General features: G+C 47.6%; 1 protein-coding gene across 1 annotated transcript in view; it reads right to left on the reverse strand.

The window, feature by feature from the left end:
- SLC7A9 (solute carrier family 7 member 9) overlaps positions 1 to 21,178 on the reverse strand; it is a 32,470-nt gene extending 11,292 nt beyond the window's left edge. Inside the window, 8 exon segments of the mRNA XM_044270378.1 lie at positions 3,234 to 3,278; positions 7,812 to 7,911; positions 8,084 to 8,209; positions 8,310 to 8,552; positions 8,762 to 8,786; positions 8,788 to 8,910; positions 15,421 to 15,547; positions 20,796 to 21,178. Of these exon segments, the coding sequence (XP_044126313.1) occupies positions 3,234 to 3,278; positions 7,812 to 7,911; positions 8,084 to 8,209; positions 8,310 to 8,552; positions 8,762 to 8,786; positions 8,788 to 8,910; positions 15,421 to 15,519 (761 nt within the window). The 5' untranslated portion in view covers positions 15,520 to 15,547; positions 20,796 to 21,178.
- Between the last annotated feature and the right edge of the window lie 4,168 nt (positions 21,179 to 25,346).

The raw sequence follows: 25,346 nt of genomic DNA on the forward strand, positions 1-25,346 counted from the left end.
TGTGCGGTCTCCCATTCTCCCCCCCCCCCCCCCCGCCCATCATTGGTGGCAGCGGAGTTCCGATCGGAGTCCCAGTTTAATCGCTGGGGCTCCGATCGGTAACCATGGCAACCAGGACGCTACTGCAGTCCTGGTTGCCATGGTTACTTAGCAATAGTACAACAGTAGAAGATTCATACTTACCTGCTTGCTGCTGCGATGTCTGTGTCCGGCCGGGAGCTCCACCTACTGGTAAGTGAAAGGTCTGTGCGGCGCATTGCTAAAGAACTGTCACTTACCAGTAGGAGGAGCTCCCGGCCGTTCACAGACATCGCAGCAGCAAGCAGGTAAGTATGAATCTTATACTGTTGTACTATTGCTAAGTAACCATGGCAACCAGGGCTGCAGTAGCTTCCTGGTTGCCATGGTTACCGATCGGAGCCCCAGCGATTAAACTGGGACTCCGATCGGAACTCCGCTGCCACCAATGATGGGGGGGGGGGGGAATGGGAGGCCGCACACTGCCACCAATGTTGTTACTGCTATAGAGGGAGGGGGGACGATGGTGGTTGGCACACTGTGCCACCAACGATTTATTACAATAGAGGGAGGGAGGGGGGGCCGATGGTGGGTGCACACTGTGCCACCAACGATTTATTACAATAGAGGGAGGGAGGGGGGGCCGATGGGGGGCGCACACTGTGCCACCAACGATATTCAAACTGGGGAGGGGGAGGGGTCTGCTGCCTGGCAACCCTGATCTCTTACAGGGGAATATGATAGTACAATTAACCCCTTTAGGTGCCGCACCTGAAGGGGTTAATTGTGCTATCATATCCCCCTGTAAGAGATCGGGTGCTGCCAGGCAGCAGGGGGCAGTCTTGTACAAAGTTTGCAGTGTATTCTAACTAGAAGCGTCCCCATCACCATGGGAACGCTTCTGTGTTAGAATATACTGTCGGAAATGAGTTTTCACGAAGTGAAAACTTAGATCAGAAAAAGCTTTTATGCGGACGGATCTTCGGATCCGTCTGTATGAAAGCAACCTACGGCCACGGATCACGGACACGGATGCCAATCTTGTGTGCATCCGTGTTCTTTCACGGACCCATTGACTTGAATGGGTCCGTGAACCGTTGTCCGTCAAAAAAATAGGACAGGTCATATTTTTTTGACGGACAGGATACACGGATCACGGCCTCGGCTGCAAAACGGTGCATTTTCCGATTTTTCCACGGACCCATTGAAAGTCAATGGGTCCGCGAAAAAAAACGGCACAACGGCCACGGATGCACACAACGGTCGTGTGCATGAGGCCATACTATGTGTATTTGAAGTGAGAGACAGCCGCATTTATGATTAGAGACAGCTTATATATGGCATGCTGATCTTGACACGAACTACTAGCGGTGTCTCACACTTTAAATATATAATACCACATTATAAGTTAATAATAATATAGCAGCTATTGTGGACCATTCTCTGTTGGCACCCTGTATGGTCTCTATGTATATGTATTTTTGTCTATAAAAAGATTTTTTTCTATGTTTTTACGTTAAATAAAGATTCATTTTATTGGGTATTCCATGGTACCAGTTCTCTTTTGTTGATTTATAAATTAAGGAGGTACACCCTTGTTATTATACAAGGCTGTGTCAATCCAGTTGAATAATATATAATTATATACAGGAGATGCCCAGGTTATACCAGCATGCTCCATATCACTATATACAAGACGATGTATAACTTATACCAGCTGTACATATATAATTATATACAGGAGATACCCAGGTTATACCAGCATGCTCCATATCACTATATACAGGAAGATGTATAACTTATACCAGCTGTACATATATAATTATATACAGGAGATACCCAGGTTATACCAGCATGCTCCATATCACTATATACAGGAAGATGTATAACTTATACCAGCTGTACATATATAATTACATACAGGAGATGCCCAGGTTATACCAGCATGCTCCATATCACTATATACAAGAAGATGTATAACTTATACCAGCTGTACATATATAATTATATACAGGAGATACCCAGGTTATACCAGCATGCTCCATATCACTATATACAGGAAGATGTATAACTTATACCAGCTGTACATATATAATTACATACAGGAGATGCCCAGGTTATACCAGCACGGTCCATATCACTATATACAAGAAGATGTATAACTTATACCAGCTGTACATATATAATTATATACAGGAGATGCCCAGGTTATACCAGCATGCTCCATATCACTATATACAAGAAGATGTATAACTTATACCAGCTGTACATATATAATTATATACAGGAGATACCCAGGTTATACCAGCATGCTCCATATCACTATATACAAGAAGATGTATAACTTATACCAGCTGTACATATATAATTATATACAGGGGATACCCAGGTTATACCAGCATGGTCCATATCACTATATACAAGAAGATGTATAACTTATACCAGCTGTACATATATAATTACATACAGGAGATGCCCAGGTTATACCAGCACGGTCCATATCACTATATACAAGGAGATGTATAACTTACACCAGCTGTACATATAGAATTATATACAGGAGATGCCCAGGTTATACCAGCATGGTCCATATCACTGTATACAAGAAGATGTATAACTTATACCAGATGTACATATATAATTATATACAGGACATACCCAGGTTATACCAGCATGCTCCATATCACTATATACAAGAAGATGTATAACTTATACCAGCTGTACATATATAATTATATACAGGAGATACCCAGGTTATACCAGCATGCTCCATATCACTATATACAAGGAGATGTATAACTTATACCAGCTGTACATATATAACTATATACAGGAGATGCCCAGGTTATACCAGCATGCTCCATATCACTGTATACAAGAGGATGTATAACTTATACCAGCTGTACATATATAATTATATACAGGAGATGCCCAGGTTATAGCAGCTGTACCACTCCATGTATCTGTAGGGCTGGTGGACAGCCGAGTTGCTGTACTCTACTTCTGTTTGGCAGCCCATAGGATTGACTGGAGAAGTATCCATCCTGTGTATAGGGGACAGCTTCTCCTGGTGGACAACCCCTTTAACTTAGTGGGATTTTATTACTTCTTCATTTTCCTCTGGCCGTCCAGGAGTTAAGCACATTCTCCTGCAATCAATACTCAGATCCCTTCTGTAAATTCTGGGTAATAAATCAGCGGCGTTCGCCTCTTACCTGTATGGATTTTTAAGCTCCTCTGTAATATAATTGAGCTGGTTCCTGCAGGGAGAAGCATAATTCACACACGTCAGATGGGGCCCGATCACAGGGGGCAGAAAACAAGGGCCCCTTTTCTAAAAAGTCACACTGAAGCAGAAAACAAGGCCCCCCCCCCCCCCCCCAATGCCATGACAACCCAGGGGCAGACGGTGGTCGAACCGTGGGGGTGCTAACAGAGGGTTTAACGTCTGGGATCGGACTTCTTTCCAAACTTCGCCATTTGTGCATGTTACAGCTGACACATTACCGATGGTGCAGGTTCAAACCCTGAGCCTACCGCCATCCCCTCTCCATGTCTGTACAGCAAGGGGGGTATGCTGGTATGCCACAGGGTAGAGGATAGGATGTTATAGAGCAGAAGGAGCTGAGATCTTTCTGCAATTTGCAGTCCAGGAGGTCCTATCAGTGATTGACAGCCTGTCGTCTTTGACTGTGTATACAGAGGGAGCTGTCAATCACTGATAGGACCGCATCCTGGACTACAAAGCCCAGAATGAGCAAGAATATAAAATTACAAGTTAGGCCCCATGCACATAACCACATTTTTGTTGCGGATCACATGTGGGACCATTCATTTCATTTGGGCCGCAAAAAATGTGGACAGCGCGCTTTCTGCATCGATATGTCCTTGCCATTGTTCCGCAAAAAAGATAGAACATGTCCTATTCGTTTCCATTTCTCGTCTGTGTCATTGGGGGACACAGGCTGGGCCATGGGTATAGCTGCTGCCACTAGGGGGTCAGGAGCGTAGGGAGGGGTGCAGTCGGGGCAGAGGCTGGGGGGGGGCTCCCGCTGGGCAGTTTGGTTGCATGGTGAATCAGGGAGCCCTCCACTCTCTGCTTCAGCGTTCTGCTGATCTCCTGCGCAGGCGCACATTGCTCTGCTGGCTTTGTGGGAGGAGATGTGAAAGCCCGGGGACCAGCCTCCCGCACAGCCTGCAGCGCAATGTGTGTGCGAGACCGTTGGTTGTGCTACTGCCTCTGGGAATGGCCGGATGGATGTGCTGATAATCAGGGTATTTGTGTTCTTTTTCTTTTTTTCCAAGGAGCTGGAGGGCACCAGGGGCCAAAGGGGGGCACTGGGAGGACATAACTACTGTGAAGGAGGTGGACACTAAGCACAAAAGTGTGAGCACCTCCCACCAGTTTTAGCTTAGTGTCTGTAGGAGGCAGATATTCCCGCTGTGCAAGTCTGCTGAAAATCATTTAAAATGTTTAGTTTTTCCATTTTTATTTTTTCCTTTTTTGGTTGGTTGGGCTACAGGCAGCATTAAGGCACCTGTTGTTCCCACCCGTGAGGGGGGAGACCAGTGGGTCCCCAAGCGCGCTGTTCATTTCCCACCTCCAGAAGACAAGGAGGTACAGAAGGTCTCATATCTTCTGTCTCCCAATCCCACCAGTGATTGGGTTAGCTTGGCCGTTCCTTCAGGAAGGTCCCCCTCCAGTACCGGTGTAGCTGCCCTCACCAAGGTGCAGCACACTGAGGTGGGTGACACGGCTGGATTCAGGGTGGGCAGAAAATGTTGTACAGGTAAGTAACACCTTCCTGACCTGTTTTTCATGCCCCTGTCTCTGGTTCTCCAGGGTAATTAGCTCCTGCTAGCCTCCCTTCTCATGGACCAACCCCTGCATTGTTCGGTGGTGCCCTGCTTTCAGCACCCACTGCTAGATCTGGCTATCTGCCATACCCTCTGGCTTTCCTTCTGGGCAGAGTACAATGCATCAAAACGGGCCATAGCAGCCCTTCCCTTTGATGGTGGTAGACTCTTTGGCATGCTTCGGGATGAGATAATCTCTGATGCTACAGGTGGTAAAAGCACCCATTTGCCGCAGAAAAAATCCCCTAGTTTCACCAGGTGCAAAAAGAACGGACCTATTTAACGGCATTTCTCCAGCCCCAAACGACTGGATGACAAGTCTACCCGGGATGGGAAGCAGAAGACCCCCTTCAAACCTCGTCCATCATGGCATCCTTACCCCGAGAGTTCCAAGTCCTAAACAGAGAAGTATTCCTCAGCATGACTTGCATCCCTCATCCCCTTCTAGTATGTTGGACAGACGTCTGCACGTTGGGTTGGCTCATGTTTCGGACATCTGGGTGCAAGAAGTCATCTCGGAAGGGTACAAGCTTGAGTTAACTTCTTCCTTAACTCCATTTTTTTTTATTCCTCTCCTCCGAACTTCTGCTCCGCCGCATGTGCCTTTTTTCAAGCTATACACACTCTCCTCTAGCAGGACGTGATTATTCCACTTCCTGTCCAAGACCATTTTCATGGTTTTTATTCCACTATCTTCATGGTTCCAAAAAAGGAGGGTACGGTCTGGACCTCATAGCTCTTAGCCGCTTCCTTCGGGTGCAACATTTTAGGATGGAATCCTTGAAGTCAGTTATTGCATCTATGGAGCAGGAGGAATATCTGTCCTCAATAGATATCAAGGACGCTTACCTTCATGTGCCCATGTGTGTCAATCCGACCTGGAGACGGGCTGGCGCTCGGTTCCCCTTTAAGGGCCAAGTCTAGCCTCTTTCTACTTTATTTCAGTGCAACCTGGCTGAGCCCGTGGGATCTTAATCTTCTCGACACCCTCCAGTCATCGCCATTTGAGCCTTTGCAGCAGATTTCTCTCCGTTTTCTCTCCTATAAGGTAGCCTTTCTGGTGGCAGTCACCTCCATTCGACGGGTGTCGGAACTTGTGGCTCTCTTCTGTCGCTCTCCTTTCCTAGAGCTCCATCTGGACAAGATGGTCCTTCGTCCTGTTCAGTCTTTCCTTCTGAAGGTGGTATCCTCGTTCCATCCCAATGAGGAGATTGTGTTGCCTCTCCTTCACACTCCCAGGAGCTCTCTCTCCATACTCTGGATCTGGGTCAGGCTATTCTCATTTATCTGTTGCAGACGTCATACTTCTGGAAGGCGGTTTCCCTTTTCATGATCCCTGACGGGCGAGGATTGACGGCATTCAAATCTTCCATTTCTCTATGGATTTGTTTGGCTATTGTGGAAGCATACCGTAATAAACACCAGGAACCACCCCTTCCGTGTTACTGCTCATTCTGTGCGGGTAGTAGGCGCCTCCCGGGCTGTACATCATGGGGATTCGGCCCTTCGGGTGTTTAATACTGCTACGTGGTCCTCTTTACACTGTTTCTCCAGGTTTTACAGGGTGCACACTCAGTCGCTTCACTTGGGCGCAAAGTGCTGCAGACGGCAGTTCTCTGACCGTTCCAACTAGGGATGAGCGAATCGACTTTGGATGAAACATTTAAGTCGATTCGCATAAAACTTTGTTTCAATACTGTACGGAGCGAGTATTAGAATGTATTGGCTCCGATGAGCCAAAGTTATTACTTTGCAAAGTCTCGCGAGACTTTGCATAATAACTTCAGAAATTGATTTATACTGTAAAAAAACATTTCCAATGTACAAGTTGTACCGTGGAACCGAACCAGAGTTCAGGAAATGTTTTTTTTACAGTATAAATCAATTTCTGAAGTTATTATGCAAAGTCTCGCGAGACTTTGCAAAGTAATAACTTTGGCTCATCAGAGCCAATACATTCTAATACTCGCTCCGTACAGTATTGAAACAAAGTTTTATGCGAATCTACTTCAGATGTTTCATCCCTAGTTCCTACCCCTGTGTATTCTGGCCCACTGTTGGGATTGCTCTGGTCAAGCCTCATCCCCCCCCCATAACACAGATGAGAAAACTAGACTTTTCTTTACTTAGGGTAAAATCTTTTTCTCTTCCGTTTATTGGGGGACACAGTTCCCACCCATTCTTTTGTTTTATTGGCCTTCATTGCGGCTTGGTTCAGTTCCGTTTTGCTTTTTACTGCTTTTGCACTGTTTTAGCTTAGTCCCTGCAAGACGGGTAATAGCAGGTGGGAGGAGATCACACTTTTGTGCTTAGTGTCCGCCTCCTAGTGGCCATATACCCATGGTCAAGTCCCCCCCCCCAATGAACGGAGGAGAAAAAGAATAAAAAAAACATACGGTCGTGGGCATGAGGCCTTATACTGAAACTATAAATCAGTCTTCTCAGCTCCTTCTGCTCGATACATGGTGCCTGTAGCTTACATTGCATTTTCTTGTTGACAGGCTCCAAGTGCTAGATGCTGGTGCAATAACTATATACACACACACAGGGGCGCCCCATCCATGAGGAGCGTTGAGCTCTGCTTGGACTGCAGGTGCGCAGTAATTTCGCCTTCAGCCCTACACTCCTATGCTTTTGAAGACTAGACTGAAAGCAATGTACAATACTACCAAGGCATAAATGTATGCAGGATATGCTGAAGGCATCTATATACATGTAACAACTGTGTGGTAATACAGCTCAGCCCCATCCATGTCAGTGGAGCAATACCAGAAACAACCCATGGACAGGTGTGGCGCTGTTTTTGGAAGAATGCAGCCACGATCTTCAGTGACCCCGTGAGATTGTCGCACCAGGCACCATGTTGTTGATTATCAGAAGCAGGACGATGTATGCCAAGACACAGAGGACAGATAATATAGAAGACATCTTCCTACCATCCATCATAGGCCCACAGACCATTGTAGAGCGCCAGACCGATCCCCCCGGCTGTGATTTTGGAGCCTTCGAAGCTGTTTGTAAAGTTCTCAGTATTTCCTAAAGATGAGACGATGGTATTTCAGTACACGGCACACTCATATGAGGCCAGGTGCAATATCAGACACGTCCTGTAGACAAGGGTGGCGCTGTATATTGGAGGGGAGCAGTCCTATGTGTAATGGAAAAATAAGTAATTCACCCCCCATCCCTGATTCTGCACCTCGCGTACCTTGTATCAGCAGGACGATGCCGCTGACAATGATGATGATGATGATGATCATTTTGGCCACAGTTAAGAAATTCTGCACATAAGAAGCCAGCTTCACACTCAGACAGTTCACCACTGTGATCGTCACTGCCGGACAGAAGAAAGCCAAGATTAAATGTACCCCAAACATTGTCCCCCCCGGTCATGGTGGTGGCACCTATTGGGTATGAGTGGTCCCTAAACTTACTGATGGCGGCAGCGGCCAGGCATTTGATGACCACCGGTGGGGGTTCGCAGCCCGGATAAAATGGCGCTGATGCATACTCTGCAAAGCTGAGACATATGATTGCAAATGACGAAGGTTTTATGACGATGACGCTGGCCCAGGAGAAGAGGAAGGCGGGGATGGGTCCAAAGGCCTCCATGAGGTACGGGTATTCACCGCCAGACTTTGTGATCATTGTGCCAAGCTCGGCAAAGCACAGGGCCCCTGCAGACACACAAGAAGGACATGTCATGTATGGGACTGGCACTCCACTATCTCAGAGCCCTGACTGGCCAATCTCCCAGTACAGGAGAGCAGGATGGACTGCAGCATAGGCCGAGAGGCTGTCCTGGACTCATAGCCGAGAGGCTATCCCTATAAGGACTGCACTGAAGGCGGTCACCGAGCTTTATATATGTGTGGGTCATACTTACCCATAATCCCAATCACCCCGCACACCTGCCCAAATGATGAGGCAGGGCCCCACGGCACCTGTGTTTCTGAGGACGGATTTTGGGGAAATGAAGATCCCAGACCCAATGATTGTTCCGACAATGAGACTTATCCCACTGAGCAGTCCCACCTGCGGAAAACAAAGGTGCAGGTCAGTGCTCGCTGTGCAGGGCCGCGGTCACATGATGCCGTAACTAAAAGGGTTAGATTCTCAGATATGTGGCTGCCGTGAAATAAGCAAAAATGTCAGTAAAATTCCTTTAATTTGGCATCATTAGAACATGAGAGCTGCCAGATTATCAGATGTCCCGGGCTAGGATAGTCCGCAGACGATATTACTATTCTGTGATGGAAATATATGTTCCCTGTGTCAGCCCATCGGCATTTTGCAATCGGGCTCTGATGGGTTTGGGTGCGACTGCCAGAGATGGAGGAGCGCTGTACTCGGCAGTCCCATGGAAGTGAATGGCTCGGTGGTCACACATGCGCACCACCACCGCTCCATTCACAAGTTGGGTTCACGGACCTCTGTTCACAGTGGAGGTCGCAGCAATCATACATTTATCAAATAATGTGATGCATAACAGAAGGGCGAGGTTTAAAAATGGCGGCTGTGGGGGCCATAGCCTCCAGGTTTTTGCTGTTTTGAACGCCGATCGCAGACTTAACCCCTCAGATGCTGTGAGGAAATGGTAAAAAACCCTTGCTGAAATCAGGAAAGGCGTTTCCCAGCGGTAATAGGCCTGAGCCCGTACAAGGCTACCAGGAGTATATTACAGTGAAAGCCTGCAGGTGGCAGCACTTCAGTGGAATATACTGAAATTTCTATTTAGTAATGCATTAAATCCAATTACTGAACAGAAATGGCAATCTGGTGATTCCATGTGGAGGTCCCTTGGAGCCCTAAAAAAGAAAGATAAAAAAAAAAATTATACATAATTATTTTTTTTTTTATCATATTCTTTATGCATAGCCAATTTGGCACATAGGTACATCGGGTGTCTAGGAAGCTTTTACTTCGGGTCTCAGCTCTCTAGGACGTACGGTTCTGGTCATTGTTAAGGAGGTGGGCTTCTGTGGAGGTCACGGTTAATGGGGTTGCGCGCTGTGGTGGTCACCGTTAAGGTGGTCAGGAGCGGATTGGGAACTAAAAGTGGCCCTGGAAAAAAAAAAAACATAAAAGTGGCCCCATGTTGCAGATGTGTCCAAATTGACAGAAGGCAAGGCAACATAATTAGGAAGGGCCAACAGAAGAAGGCAGGGCCAGCAATACCATAGTGCAGAGCAATATACCGCCCAGCTGAAACCAAATACCACAGTGCAGCATAAAATACTGCCCCCTGCACCACAGTATTAGGGCTCATGTACACGACCGTGTGCTGGCCGTTCCGTGCAATCTTGCGGTCCCCAATGTACGGCAACATCCGTGCGGCAGCTGCAGACAGATCCAGAACCATTCAACTTGAATGGGTCCGTGATCTGTCCGCACCGCAAAAAAGTAGTGCATGCAGCTACTTTTTTGCGGTGTGGAGACACGGACAGAAAACCCACAAAAGCACTCCGTAGTGCTTCTGTGGGCTTCTGTTCCGTGCCTCTGTTCCGCATCGCCCGGATTGTGGACCCATTGAAGTGAATGGTTCCGCGATCCGCACAACCGGTGCCGGTGTATTGCGGACCTGCCGTATGTGTATCTGTGTGCATGAGCCCTTAAACTGTATCGCTGTCAAGAAGATGTTGATGCAGTTGAATTCAGGAGGACACCTGCTGGCCAGGTGCGTAGGAGACAATCAGATCATTATGTACCCAGCTGGCGGTTGTGAGGGGCTTGAGTGGTATCGGCCCACCAGGAAATTTCCCTGTAGGGTCTATGGCCAATCCGCCCCTGGTGCTGGGGAGGTCACAGTTAAGGGGGTGGAGAACTGCGGAGGTCACTATTAAAATATTTATCCCATACGGTGAAAGGGAGAAAAATCAAAGTGCCAGATTCGCAGTTTTTTTCTTCACTTCACATCCCCCAAAAAAAAAACTGTGGCGGAATTGTGTCCCCCCCCCCCCCCAATCCCAATTCGACCCTTTGGAATTTTTTACCAGCTTCCCAATACGGTGTATGCCATATTAAACAGCCATTAGAAAGTACTTGTCCCACAAAAAACAAGCCCTCAAACGGCTATGTGAAGGGAAACATAAAGAAAATCTATGACCCCCGCGAAAGCCAGGAGTAAAAAAAACTAAAATGGAAATTGCCCGGTCCTGAAAGGGTTACTGGGCGGAAGACAGGTGAACCATCTCCAGGACCATAAATTCCTCCTGGCAGATGAGGATTCGCACTTGTCCTCAGACTTTGACCTTCACATTAAATAAGATCATTTTACTTGCTAATTACCAGAAGATGACCGCTCACCGGATCCTTTTATGGCGATAATGAGCAATTACCCCATAAAACATGAACCTTTTATCCCGCTGAGGTCTGTTTACCTGGCATGGATACACGTGTACGTCAGCCGCGAATCCACAGCCTTGTACTATAAAGCTCCAGAGTGTCTCGGTCACAGCCATCGCCAATTTCCTAGAAATTCTCAATCACAGAGGAGGTTTATACTGCTATACTAATGCACGTATATTGTATTATATCGACGCACGCGTTGCTGCTCATCCAGAGCTTCCCGGTTCAATGCTGTAGCACTTGCACAGGCAGAGCAGTCAGACAGAGGCAGAATGTGATGTCACTCGCCTAGGAAAAGCGGAGAGAAAGTCGTGGCTCTCACTGGAACACCACTGCCTTCTCGAACAGCTGATCGGCGGGGGTCCTGGATGTCGGACCCCCACCAGATACTGATGACCTACCCTGAGGTTAGGTCATCAGTAGTGTTGAGCGAACTTGTGTTTTAAGTTCGGCGTCTAAAGTTCGGGATCAGGTTATCGAAGAATCGCGTTATGGATTCTGCTACCACGGACCATAACTTGGTCCAGGGTAGCGGAATCCATAACGCGATTCTTCGATAACCTGATCCCGAACTTTAGACGGCGAACTTAAAACACAAGTTCGCTCAACACTAGTCATCAGTAAAAAAAATATAAAAAATCTCAGAAAACCTCTTTAATATGTATGGCCTTAAAGGGAACTTGTCACCTGTTATGGGGCCACTAAACCATAAACATGCTTCTATGCAGCTGGGGTTTAAGTTCCCAAACTATAGCAAACCCGCCCAACCCTGCAAAGTCACCAGATGACGAGGAGTCCGGGACTCTTCTCCAGTGGCATCGGCTGGACGAGCAGTCGAATGACAGCCATCTTGTGTGGCAGTCTACAGCTGGACAACACACGAGAACGTTCCTTCAGCCTACAGCTAACTCTCCTGATCCTCCCATGCACATGCATGCTTGGCCGAGCCGAGCATGCACTTGTTGTGAGAGGAGAAAGCAGGTGCCAGCCTCCTCCGCCCTCAGCTCATCCCACTGGGCAACTGAATTCAACATGCCCCATCCTCGACATCAGCCGTCAGGATTCCTCCATACACATTACATAATCAGTTCAGATCTAACGTGTATGGGCAGCTTAAAGGGGGTTTTCCAGGATTCTGTCCGTTTTTTTATCTAGCCCCTGGAGTGTATGGTATCTAATAATAAATAAAAAATGTCACCTGCTCCATTCATTGGTCTGCAAATGCCTAGAAGGTCGGGGTCATGTGAGCCACTGCAGCCAATGACTGGCCTCTGCGGCGATGAGTCCCACAGACACGTCACCGCTCATAGATCCTATTCACAGTCACATGAAGTTCTGTAACAAATCTTCCAGGTGTGAATAGACCCGAACACTGCCGTCTTCCCAGCCTGGGTAATGACTGGATGATAATATAATCTCAGCTGTGCAGAGACCAGGACTTGCCGGCGGCAGCAATGAATTTCATGTTATCTGCTTCTTTATTCCTCCACATAATGGAGACTGATCGCTGAGACAACCTGCGGCGGATAGATATTAACTGAAGGCTGCATTCATTAACCCACGGCGCCCGCTGTTGACTCCAGCAGAATGCAAGCTCACATGTTGAGTGGACACTTCAGAGATGTGAGAAGGACCTGAACACAAGCACGTTGGGGGTAATGGAGAGGAACGGTAAAGGAGACCAAAAAATATACCTCTGTGTGTGTAATAGGCCAAAACAGTGCAGCGTAACGGCGCCCCTACTCTCCGACCCCGATCCATGCAGTATTATCTGCATTGGTTCCTATTTTGGGTCTGGTGGGGGTTGAGCTGCATGAGCGGTCTGGCTCCTCGCCTGAACTAGTGAGGCCCTGGGGGTGGGGGATGGGACGCAGCTTAATAAATAGGCGGCTGAGTCATCTGATGAAAACGTCTTGTCTTTTTGTTGATCAGAGTCGGCTATATTTAACCACCCAGCAACGATGAGGCGATCAATACGAGGTGTCTACGGATTGAGTTATTAGTCTATTCCTGGATGCCTCCATGCTGCGAGATGATCTCACCTCTCTATGAGGTCTCCAACATTCACGTCTCATTATTACGGGTGGCCCGCAGCAAACAAATAGTCACTTTTCTCCAACCAGGATGTCGGAGCAATGAGCTATAAAAGGAGTAAGGCTACTTTCACACTCGCGTTTAACTTTTCCAGTACTGAGATCCGTCACAGGGTCTCAATACCGGAGGAAAACGCTTCCGTTTTGTCCCCATTTATTGTCAATGGGGACAAACTGAACAGAGTGCTTCAAAATGCATTCCGTTGGGTGGCGTTCACATACTGTCGCATCCGGCGTGGGATGCGAAGCAAAACGGATCTGGCATGACACACAATGCAAGTCAATGGTGCCGGATCCCTTTTCTCAGACACTATAAAAAAACGGATCCAGCGCCCATTGACTTCCAATGGTTTTAATGCCGTATCCGTCATTGCTATGTTAAAGATAATACAACAAGATCCGTTCATAACGGACCCTGCTGAATCAGGTAAAAACACAAGTGTGAAAGTAGCCTAAGTTGCGGTGGTTTGACCTCTAGGACCCCAAAAATCCCAGCAGAGTAGTGGGTGCACGTGTGTGAATAGTCACAAGTGGCGATCTTTAGATCTAAGCAAAGATTTAAAGTTGTTGTTTTTTAGATCCGAAAACGGATGGCCTATTCTCAGGAAATGGACTGTAAGATGGGCCCATTTACCGATACAAACTTCTGCAGAGTATTACAGCTTCATCCTGTTCATTCACTTGCATGGGATGAAGCTGCGATATTCTGCATGGCTGCTAATAAGTAGTCTGCGTACGGACAGACAGACCCATGTAAGGGCGGATACTGTGTGTGTCATCTGCAGCTGTGAATAATATAATAATAATAGTCCATCAATATCAGATCGGTGGGGGTCTCACTCTCAGCACCCTTGACCCTTGTATGGGTGCTGCGCCCCCTGTATTGTTTAGGGCTCTTTCACACGAGCGGATGCCGTGCGGGTAATCTGCTGCGTGAAAGAGAGCCAAGCCCCGTCACCGGACAGCAGAGACACAGAGCACTAACATGATTGATGACTGCTCCGTGCCTCTCGGTGACAACTTTATGTCACTGTGATTCTGTAGTAAAATGATCACACAGAGAGGCACGGAGCATTATCAGTCATGTTACTGCTCCGTGTCTCTGCTGTCCGGTGCGGGGCTTGGTTCTCTTTCACGCAGCAGATTACTCGCACAGGATCCGCTCATGTGAAAGAGCCCTATAAACAATACAGGGGGCGCAGCACCCATACAAGTGTCAAGGGTGCTGAGAGTGAGACCCCCACCGATCTGATATTGATGGACTATTCTGAGGACAGAGCAATAATATTGTGACCCCTCTAAGGATCCGTAGAGACGCTATTAACTGCTGATTTTATTGAAGCAGGGGGTATAAGTGACAGACGGACAAATCAGGCATCTTTCTAGAGGTGGTAAAGGACTGGGCAGGAAAAACCATTGAAAGTGTAAACATGCATGCATGGATTGGCTGCCATATAGACCAATGGCGCCGCTTATCTCCACAGGGCGCATGTTAAAAAACTAACATGCCGGTAATGGTTCTTAAACTATTGACAGATGTTGGAGGATAGTTTTGCTGCCGGCACACATTAGAGGAGGGGGGCAACCACAGACCTTTAATGTGTAAATGATGCATTGTATTTTATGAACCAGGTGGCCCCGGATGAACAGTGCCCTTAGTATGGGCTGAATTGTAGGAAGGACTTTAGATGGCAAGATGAACACATAAAATGTGATTAGCATCAATGTGCACAAAAAGTGAACCTCTGTGCCCGTGTCTGGGTGCCCCTTGCTAGGAAGAGGGAAGGGCTGCAGGTGTCTTCTGAGCCGCTCCCCTTCTTCTGGCTTCCTTTGCCTCCGCTTCTCATCATTTGGGTTACACGAGACTTATATAGGCTGGACCCAACAATTTTGGCAGGAAGGGTTGACCACTAATGGATGTCGAGGGAGATACGGATCGGGCCGTTCATTTTGCTCTTCTCCCTGTCTTCCCCGTTCAGAACACATGCATGCTTGGCTGAGCTGAGTGTGCAAGCGTTTGAGGGATTAAGCGAGACGGCCGTCTTCGGCCGACAGGCATCTCATGTGAGAGTCCTAAATATTGAAGCCGCTGCAGGGCACTTACCTGCTTCTTGAGCTGCATGGCTGTGGACTCCTTGCTCTGGATGGACTGGCTATCTTCATTTTTCCCCACTTTTCGCTTCCTTAGGCTGTCCTCGCCCATGGTGCCCGCCGAGGCCGATTGCCGGATCCTGAGTCATAAGTAATAATGAGATCATGTGATCATGTGCCACAATAAAAATACATGGTACCTGCTTGTAAATGCTGTAATCAGGTTGGCGTTCTGCTGATATCGCTAATAAATTGGCCAATCAGGGGCACGATATGGTTTATTTCCTGTTATTGTGACACCAGAAAATCATAAAAGTTAGAAAGCAATCAACCTTCTAGTGGATGATGTGTGCGAAACATCCGCCTAACCTTAAAGGGGGTTTCCGAGTGTTCTATACTGCAGGATAGGTCATCACTATCCCTCAAAGAGCTGATCAGTGGGGTGGTGGGAGTTGGACCCCCATTGATCAGATACTGACGACCTATCCTCAGGACAGGTCTTCAGTATAAAACACTCGGAAAACCCCTGTAACCTCGTCCTCCTCTACCCAGTGAGCCGGCATATGCTGTGGATTGGAAAATCTGCACCACAGCTCAGTTTCTACATGGAAAATGTACTCAGCGTCTTATTCACTTTGCTGGTACTGAAATCCTCAGCAATTCCTCTACGTGTGGATGAGCCCATAGGGTAATGTCCGGACGGGATGTATATGCACTAGCAAAAGAAACTGCAGGTCAGATTAGGTTGCCGAACTTTTTTTGCAGCATTTGGATGAGATTTTTTTTTTATCTCATGCACTTTGGGGCTACTGTATACACTGCCAAAAATCCGCCACATGTGACTGTACCGTAAACTGTACATTGATGCAAAAGCAGAGTAACCTGCACAGAGGGTTTACCGTTCACCAGATGCGGCAATGCATGTGACAAGTGTCATTATCGTGTGTTTCTCTAGATTCTTTGTGGACCATTTAACTACACAGGTAGCTGTGGAGACTGGGCAGGCCACAATGGGCGGGCAGTGACTGGGCAGGCCACAATGGGCGGGCAGTGACTGGGCAGGCCACAATGGGCGGGCAGTGACTGGGCAGGCCACAATGGGCGGGCAGTGACTGGGCAGGCCACAATGGGCGGGCAGTGACTGGGCAGGCCACAATGGGCGGGCAGTGACTGGGCAGGCCACAATGGGCGGGCAGTGACTGGGCAGGCCACAATGGGCGGGCAGTGACTGGGCAGGCCACAATGGGCGGGCAGTGACTGGGCGGGCAGTGACTGGGCAGGCCACAATGGGCGGGCAGTGACTGGGGGGGCCACAATGGGCGGGCAGTGACTGGGCAGGCCACAATGGGCGGGCAGTGACTGGGCAGGCCACAATGGGCGGGCAGTGACTGGGCAGGCCACAATGGGCGGGCAGTGACTGGGCAGGCCACAATGGGCGGGCAGTGACTGGGCAGGCCACAATGGGCGGGCAGTGACTGGGCAGGCCACACATCTATCAGATTACCAGGTGTAAGATAAATTAGATTTAGGCTCATTATAAACATAAGGTGGCTGGCGGCCATGTAGGTGAAGATGCTCGGCAAAATGATTCTACTCCGATTAAATTTTTTAAAGCTCGAAGTACGTGCTTCCTACCCCTGTGCAACAAAAGCGTGCCAGACAAAAACGTGCACTAGGTTGCAGTCTACTGTGGGCCCTCTCCATAAGAGAACAGCCCCCCATAAACCAATCCCAGCCCCTTTGGGCCAGAAGGCTCCTGCAAGGGTCCAGAACTAGCGGCCATCCCTCAGCGGAAGAAACGCCAGTCTTTGCTCTGCCTTCCACCCCAGGTATTGGCCAAGAGCCACAGTCTAGGTCTGGCTTCTCCCCGGAGGCGAGGAACCTGATAGCCAGCCAGCCAGCCCGCCCCCCCCCCCCCCAGACCTCAGCGGGTAGCCAGTAAGGGCACCACAACCTTGAATGGTCCTAGTGACAATGTGGAAAGTGAACAGAGAGGGGGTCATTTGTTAAGACCGGCACTTTAGACAGCGGTCTTATAAGAAGCCCCTGCTCTGGCGGTGGATCCGCTGAAGTTCTCTACATAACTTCAGCGTATCCAGCGCCGATCCTAATGTAACCCGCCTTACTAGTTGTCTTACATTTAAACCATTTTCTACGACTAACACAAGCCGTGACACTCACTTTTGTAGACCTGGCCCGAGTGGGGAAAAGTTGCAGATTGCGGCGCAAATAACTTTTGCGCCGCAATCTGCACTAGAAATACACCTAATATGAGTATATTTCTGATTGTAAATGAGCCCCACAGTGAACACAAAAACTAAATAAAGTGAATGTGTGCCATTACGGTACTGGGGCACTTCTGCACCTCAGGCTTTCAAATATCTCAGCCCATGACTTTGATCTGGAGGCCCTTGGTCACCTGCCATATGGCACTAATGGCCGTACACCCTAGGGTTAACTTCCGTGTGGTTCTCTGCTCAACTCAACATCCCAGTGCCCCAGACTACACCACCAGGACGGATCAGAACTGATACTACACTTGATCTTAGGCATAAGGCCGAGAAGCGATCCATCCTATTCCGATAGCAGACCTGGTGCCACAGAAAAGCCAGCCGTACTGATTGGATTTCCGACCATTTAATGTGTATGGGGTCTCCAGGGGCATAGAAATCAATGGCCCCCGTAGCAAGAATTTGAATTCCCCCCCATGCCCTGTCCTCTTCTGCTATTCGGTATGGCCCCTCCCCATAATACACACCTCAGCTGCTGCAGAACCTCATAATACACACCTCAGCTGCTGCAGAACCTCATAATACACACCTCAGCTGCTGCAGAACCTCATAATACACACCTCAGCTGCTGCAGAACCTCATAATACACACCTCAGCTGCTGCAAAACCTCATAATACACACCTCAGCTGCTGCAGAACCTCATAACACACACCTCAGCTGCTGCAGAACCTCATAACACACACCTCAGCTGCTGCAGATCCTCATAATACACACCTCAGCTGCTGCAGAACCTCATAATACACACCTCAGCTGCTGCAGAACCTCATAATACACACCTCAGCTGCTGCAGATCCTCAGAATACACACCTCAGCTGCTGTAGATACTCATAATACACACCTCAGCTGCTGCAGAACCTCATAATACACACCTCAGCTGCTGCAGAACCTCATAATACACACCTCAGCTGCTGCAGAACCTCATAATACACACCTCAGCTGCTGCAGAACCTCATAATACACACCTCAGCTGCTGCAGAACCTCATAATACACACCTCAGCTGCTGTAGATCCTCATAATACACACCTCAGCTGCTGCAGAACCTCATAATACACACCTCAGCTGCTGCAGAACCTCATAATACACACCCAGCTGCTGCTTATTCTGACAATACACACCTCAGAACATGATAGTCTGAAGCTACAGAACACATAAGGCTTTGATCACATGTGTGTTAGGGGTCTCCATCGCAGATCAGGTCATAAATGCTGGACAAAATTTTGCAGCCTGCCAGGCTCCATGATGGAAACCCACCGGATCTCATTACACAATGCATTTGGAAGTGCTCTCAGACTGTGAGAAACAAGATTCTCTGGTCTGATGGAACAAAGTGTGAACGTTTTGGCCTCAAATCTAAGCATCATGTCTGGAGAAGTGTTGAGCGAACTTGTGTTTTAAGTTCGGCGTCTAAAGTTCGGGTTATCGAAGAATCGCGTTATGAATTCCACTACCATGGACCATAATGGAATTTAGAATCCATAACGCAATTCTTCAATAACCCGAATTTTAGACGCTGAACTTAAAAACACAAGTTCTCTCAACACTAGTCTGGAGGAAATCAGGCCCTGCTCATCACCTGCACAATACCATCCCCTACAGTGAAGGCTGGTGGTGGCAGCATCATGCTGGGGGGACAGGTCAGGGTGGAAGGGAAGCGGAGTGGCGTAAAATACAGAGATATTCTTAACCTGATCCAGAGCTCTGGGCCGAAGGTTCACCTTCCAACCAGACAATGACCCTAGGCCACAGCCAAAACAACACAGGAGCAGCTCAGGTACAACTCTGTGAACGTCCTTGAGTGGCCGAGCCAGAGCCCTGGACCAAATGGATCTTCTCTGGAGAGACCTGAAGATGTCTGTCCACTGACGGCCCCCATCCAACCTGACAGAGCTTGAGAGGATCTGCAGAGAAGAATGGCCGAAAATCCCCAAACCTTGTGGCAGCATCTCCAAGAAGACTGGAATCACTGCCAAAGGGGCTGAATACTTAATGTCCTGAGTAAAGGGGCCGAAGACTTACATCCCGAGGAATGGGGTTGAAGACTTATGTGCTGAGTGAAGGGTCTGCAGATTTATGTCCTGAGTGAAGGGTCTGCAGATTTAGGTCAATGCAAGAGTTTAGTTTTTCCTTTTTAATTGATCAGCAAGGATTTCTATCATTTAGTTCTCACTTTCTCATTATGGGGTAATGAATACAGAATGATGGGAAAACTGGATATTTTTCTATTAGCACAGGCCGGTACATAAAAGTCAATGGGTCTGAAGACTTTCCGGACGCACTGTAGTCTGTGGGATCCATCAGGTGTTGTCCTCCTGGCACTCCCATGGTTGTGGTTATTGTGCTGCTGTGACCGAGCAGAACAGTGAATGTTACTAGTGCAGATGTGAACAAAGCCTAATACACACCTCAGATGCTGCAGAACATCAGGGGTCCGGGCTGGGGAAACTACGATACTACGATACTGTAGTATATTACAGATGAATAGCTGGTCATGTAAAACATGGTGGCACCAAAGACACCACAAAAGGAGGCACTGCGAGGTGACTCTGCTCTAATGGGGGCCCCTTTCTCTGGGCATCTTTACAGGGGTCCTTCAGTTCACCACACCTAATTACACACAGGGTAATGTAGATAGAAAAGGAACTGGGAAGCAAAGTAGTTTGTAGCAATGTACACCCCGGCTAGAATCCATAAAGTAGACCCCCGACTAATCATGCTTTTAGCCCTGTGATCGACTGACTGTAAAAACCAAAAATTTACACAAAAAAAACGGCAGTTGCAATCATGACCGTACAACAGAGAGGATTCCTACAATCCAAGGGCAAATGACTAAACAGGTCCACACATCACGGACAAATCCCGTCCGATCCCAAGGTGTCAGGTTGAAATTGAATGCAAAAGATGGGGGGCAGCTGCGGAGGAGGCATAGTCGGGCGCCCGCATCTTCAGCGGACTCTTAAGATGATGGAGGATGGGTGAAATGACCCAATAATGGAAGTCCTGGCAGTTACAAACACCTATATGTCGCCCGTTGCATGGCTAAGAGGCATAACCCCCGATGCAACGGACTAAAGCCCACCGAGGTGGAGAGGACTTACCTTGTGTGTCAAGCTCTTGGGAGCCGAGGCGCTGGACTGGATGCTGAGCGTCTTCAGCGGTGTTATAAGGCGCAGGTAAAGTTCACAAATAATCTTTCCGATCCGGACGGGAAACTGAGGAACAGGAGAGCAGAGGTCACTGTCAGTAATTATTAAACATAGCCTAATTATGGCAGAGCTGAACGCTTGCACAACGCTCGGCTTATCATCCCATTACGTCTGTTTGCAATGTGTATTGTTTTGCTGCACTGGGCAGTCAGACAGTATCCCGTACGCAGTGGTCGCCCGGCTGGGCAGCCGCATACAGAGTCTTGTTGTTCTGCAGAGCCTACACACAGGGGAATTTTGAAACTCATTATGGGCGTAGATCAGCCAGAAAGATATACAGAAATCTGGATTTGGGGTGGAAATGGAGGCTACACCACAAAGCAGTGGACGGGAGGAACTGGAAGGCGAGGAGGTAGTTCCGCAAAACTACTCACCTAGCCATATATATTTTTTGCATAAGTGACATTGATTGACGCGTAGACGGCACCGGGTGCCACATTGGGGACCTGACCACCTGAGAAATGTGCAGAGTTTTCCACCATAATGGCCGGAGTCAACACCAGCAAACAGATGCCAAGGGTACGGCAGTGGGTTTGGGGAGACCAAATACAATCTCAGGCTTGTCATGTCCATTACACCTTGATTGTCAGGGCCAGTCGTGATCACGTTTTCACTGCCTGGTCCTGTCAATCAAAGTGCAGAGGACACGGCGGGTCCAGATGACCGTGTAATGTGTATGGGGGTATCCTGGCTTTCCTCAACCGCAGGGGAATAAAAAAAAGGATTGGGCAATTTGGATTTCATTTCTCAGGGGGAGATCAGCCATCGTACAGGTGTCTGGCAGCAACTTTCTTCCTTCTTCCCATCCAGAACACATGCATCCGTGACCGAACTGAGCATGCATGTGTATGGGGGGGAGTAAGGAAGAATAGCTGTCAGCTGCATGAGCGCCATCTTAAGTTGCATGGCATTAGGAAAACACAGCTGCTTTCAGACAGAAACAGCGCCACTCTTGTCCGTGGGTGATTTCCGGAAGTGCAGCTCAGCCTCAATTCTGCAAAATAAGACACAAGGACGGTGCCGGCAGAAGAGAAAAATTAAAGCCGACATGAATTTCATCAAAAGCGTAATGACAACTAAAAAGGGTCGTGCCAAGAGGGTCAAAGAAAGCCTGCAAAAGTATTCATCCCCGTGTAAACACCCGCCCGCGTTTCTAGCCGAACAGGCGCCTTGACTAGAGATGAGCAAATTTCTTTTAGTGGTAAAAGGTGAATTGCGTTATGGATTCCGTTACCACGGACCATAACGCAAGTCTATGACGGAATGCATAATGGAATCAGTTATTCATTCCGTCATAATAGAAGTCTATGGGCTGCAAAACGGATCTGTCCGTTTCCGTTATGCAGGGGAGGACTCCCCTGCATAACGGAAACAGGACGGATCCGTTTTGCAGCCCATAGACTTCTATTATGACGAGATGAATAACGCAATGCCTCTAAAGGCATTCCGTCATAGAATAGCGTTACGGTCCGTGGTAACTGAATCCATAACGCACTTCACCTTTTACCACCAAACGAAGTGTGAAAGAATTTCTAAATATGAAATTCGCTCCTCTCTAGCCTTGACCTATGATACGTGCTGTCACATACACATCCGTGATCCGCTTCATTCCTCCTGGGTGACAATCATTTGTTTTGAGAGACAATGTAAAAGTTAGTAATTGATGAAGAAATGCAGAGTTAAAGGTAATGGACGGTGCAAAGGCTGAGCGGACACCAGCGGTGTTAATACCGTCCTGCCAACCGGAACGGCAACCAACATGCCCAAAGTGTCATAAAGAGCAGATTACATGGAGATCCAGTGTAAGAGGGCCACTGCACTTCCTGGGGCCACTATCCCCTTGGGCGTGTTTGGGGAACACCCATTAAGTAAAAGCAGTGGTTTTAGGTTGGGGCCACATTGCAATAATTGGTCAACCACATGGTGAGGTAATGCCAGCGGGCAACGTTTCAGCCATTGCAAAAAAAATAATAATAATCCAACACGGTTTGGAGAAGATTTATTAAATCCTTTTTATGTCATATCTGCCTTTTTAACTCTTCTTTTAGAAAGTGTCAAAAAAGTGGGCAGGTCTTAGCGGGAGGGGTGTGGCCTCCTGCAGCCCAACAGATATACGATCACGTATTTCAAAAATTGTCATAAATGATAAAACTGAGATTTCCACCAATTCATAGCTGGTGTCGATTTCACATTCTTGTGCACGGAAGGACGGAAGGTGCACCAAATTTATTATGAGGCCTTTGCCCCCATTAAACATTTGCCACATGTTATTCCAGCGAACCCTTTACGAAGACTGGCGTATGAAAGACGTTGCGTGAATCCCGGCCTAACGTGGCTGCTTATGATGTAATCCGCAGGGCTTTCCTTCCTAGTTTATGTGGATCTGACCACACTTGTCACATATGTTCCTTAAATGGAGTCTATCCCCTCCAAAATCAGTTTCCAAGTAAGCATGCCGCCATGTAGGGTTGGTGCCGTTAAACTTAACCATAGACTGTTCCATTTGGTTCACCATCTCTGTGCCAGTAAAGCTGCAGCGCCGGTAAAAATGACGCAGGTGCACCGAACAGAGGAGCCCTGCCTACGGTGCACCGAACAGAGGAGCCCTGCCTACGGTGCACCGAACAGAGGAGCCCTGCCTACGGTGCACCGAACAGAGGAGCCCTGCCTACGGTGCACCGAACAGAGGAGCCCTGCCTACGGTGCACCGCACAGAGGAGCCCTGCCTACGGTGCACCGAACAGAGGAGCCCTGCCTACGGTGCACCGAACAGAGGAGCCCTGCCTACGGTGCGCCGCACAGAGGAGCCCTGCCTACGGTGCGCCGAACAGAGGAGCCCTGCCTACGGTGCGCCGAACAGAGGAGCCCTGCCTACGGTGCGCCGAACAGAGGAGCCCTGCCTACGGTGCACCGAACAGAGGAGCCCTGCCTACGGTGCACCGAACAGAGGAGCCCTGCCTACGGTGCACCGAACAGAGGAGCCCTGCCTACGGTGCACCGAACAGAGGAGCCCTGCCTACGGTGCACCGAAAACCTTATTTGCATAAAAATAAAAAGAAGCATTTTCTCAGGATTAAAGGGATGAATCTACGTTTAGGACACTACCTGCTGGTATTGGTGGTATGCTTACACTGCAACTGATTTTAGAGGAGACAGACTCAAATTTTTATTTTTTTTGCGTGATTTTGGCCATTTTGCTAATAAACTATGCCTCACTGGCCACCTAAGGGTGTATACCTACAAAGGAGGAAGGTGGCATTTGCATTAGAACATAGAGTTCTACTATGGGACATTACAGGTGGGCACTCGGCTGTAGAAAGACCATAGAGCTTGCTAATATTCCCATAATGATTCTTGGATCGACAGCTTTTTACCATCCACTGGCTAATCTTTAGGTTTATTGCTCTGTGTTGCCATTAATTTATGCAAACATGATACGGAGGACGCGTTCCATCGTGCACTTAGCATGTAGACTTTGACAAGTGAAATTACTGGGTTACGTATAAACCAGCTGAACATGACATATTCCTGTTATTGCTACTAAATGCCTCACTTTAGATAAGGAATCCGTAGTCTGCAGAGCATCGCCACTCGCAGAGCCATTTTAAACGAATGAATATTATATAACAATGTACTTTAAAAGGAATTTATTGCACTTTATTAACAGCGAGAGGGACTCGTTTTATGACTCCACAGATGGATGAATGGGAACTTTACACCTTTATAGAATCTATATGCAATCAATATTAACTTTCTTGCAGCAGTTGCTCTGTAAGAGCACCACTAAATTGTCTCCGTTTGGCCCCTATGTACAAGAATATAACTACTATAATACTGTTCCTATATACAAGAATATAACTACTATAATACTGCTCCTATGTACAAGAATATAACTACTATAATACTGCTCCTATGTACAAGAATATAACTACTATAATACTGCTTCCTATGTACAAGAATATAACTACTATAATACTGCTCCTATGTACAAGAATATAACTACTATAATACTGTTCCTATATACAAGAATATAACTACTATAATACTGCTCCTATGTACAAGAATATAACTACTATAATACTGCTCCTATGTACAAGAATATAACTACTATAATACTGCCTCCTATGTACAAGAATATAACTACTATAATACTGTTCCTATATACAAGAATATATCTACTATAATACTGCTCCTATGTACAAGAATATAACTACTATAATACTGCTCCTATGTACAAGAATATAACTACTATTATACTGCCTCCTATGTACAAGAATATAACTACTATAATACTGTTCCTATATACAAGAATATATCTACTATAATACTGCTCCTATGTACAAGAATATAACTACTATAATACTGCTCCTATGTACAAGAATATAACTACTATTATACTGCTTCTATGTACAAGAATATAACTGCTATAATACTGCTCCTATA

This window comes from Bufo gargarizans, chromosome 10, assembly GCF_014858855.1.
Source record: "Bufo gargarizans isolate SCDJY-AF-19 chromosome 10, ASM1485885v1, whole genome shotgun sequence".
Taxonomy (NCBI): domain Eukaryota; kingdom Metazoa; phylum Chordata; class Amphibia; order Anura; family Bufonidae; genus Bufo; species Bufo gargarizans.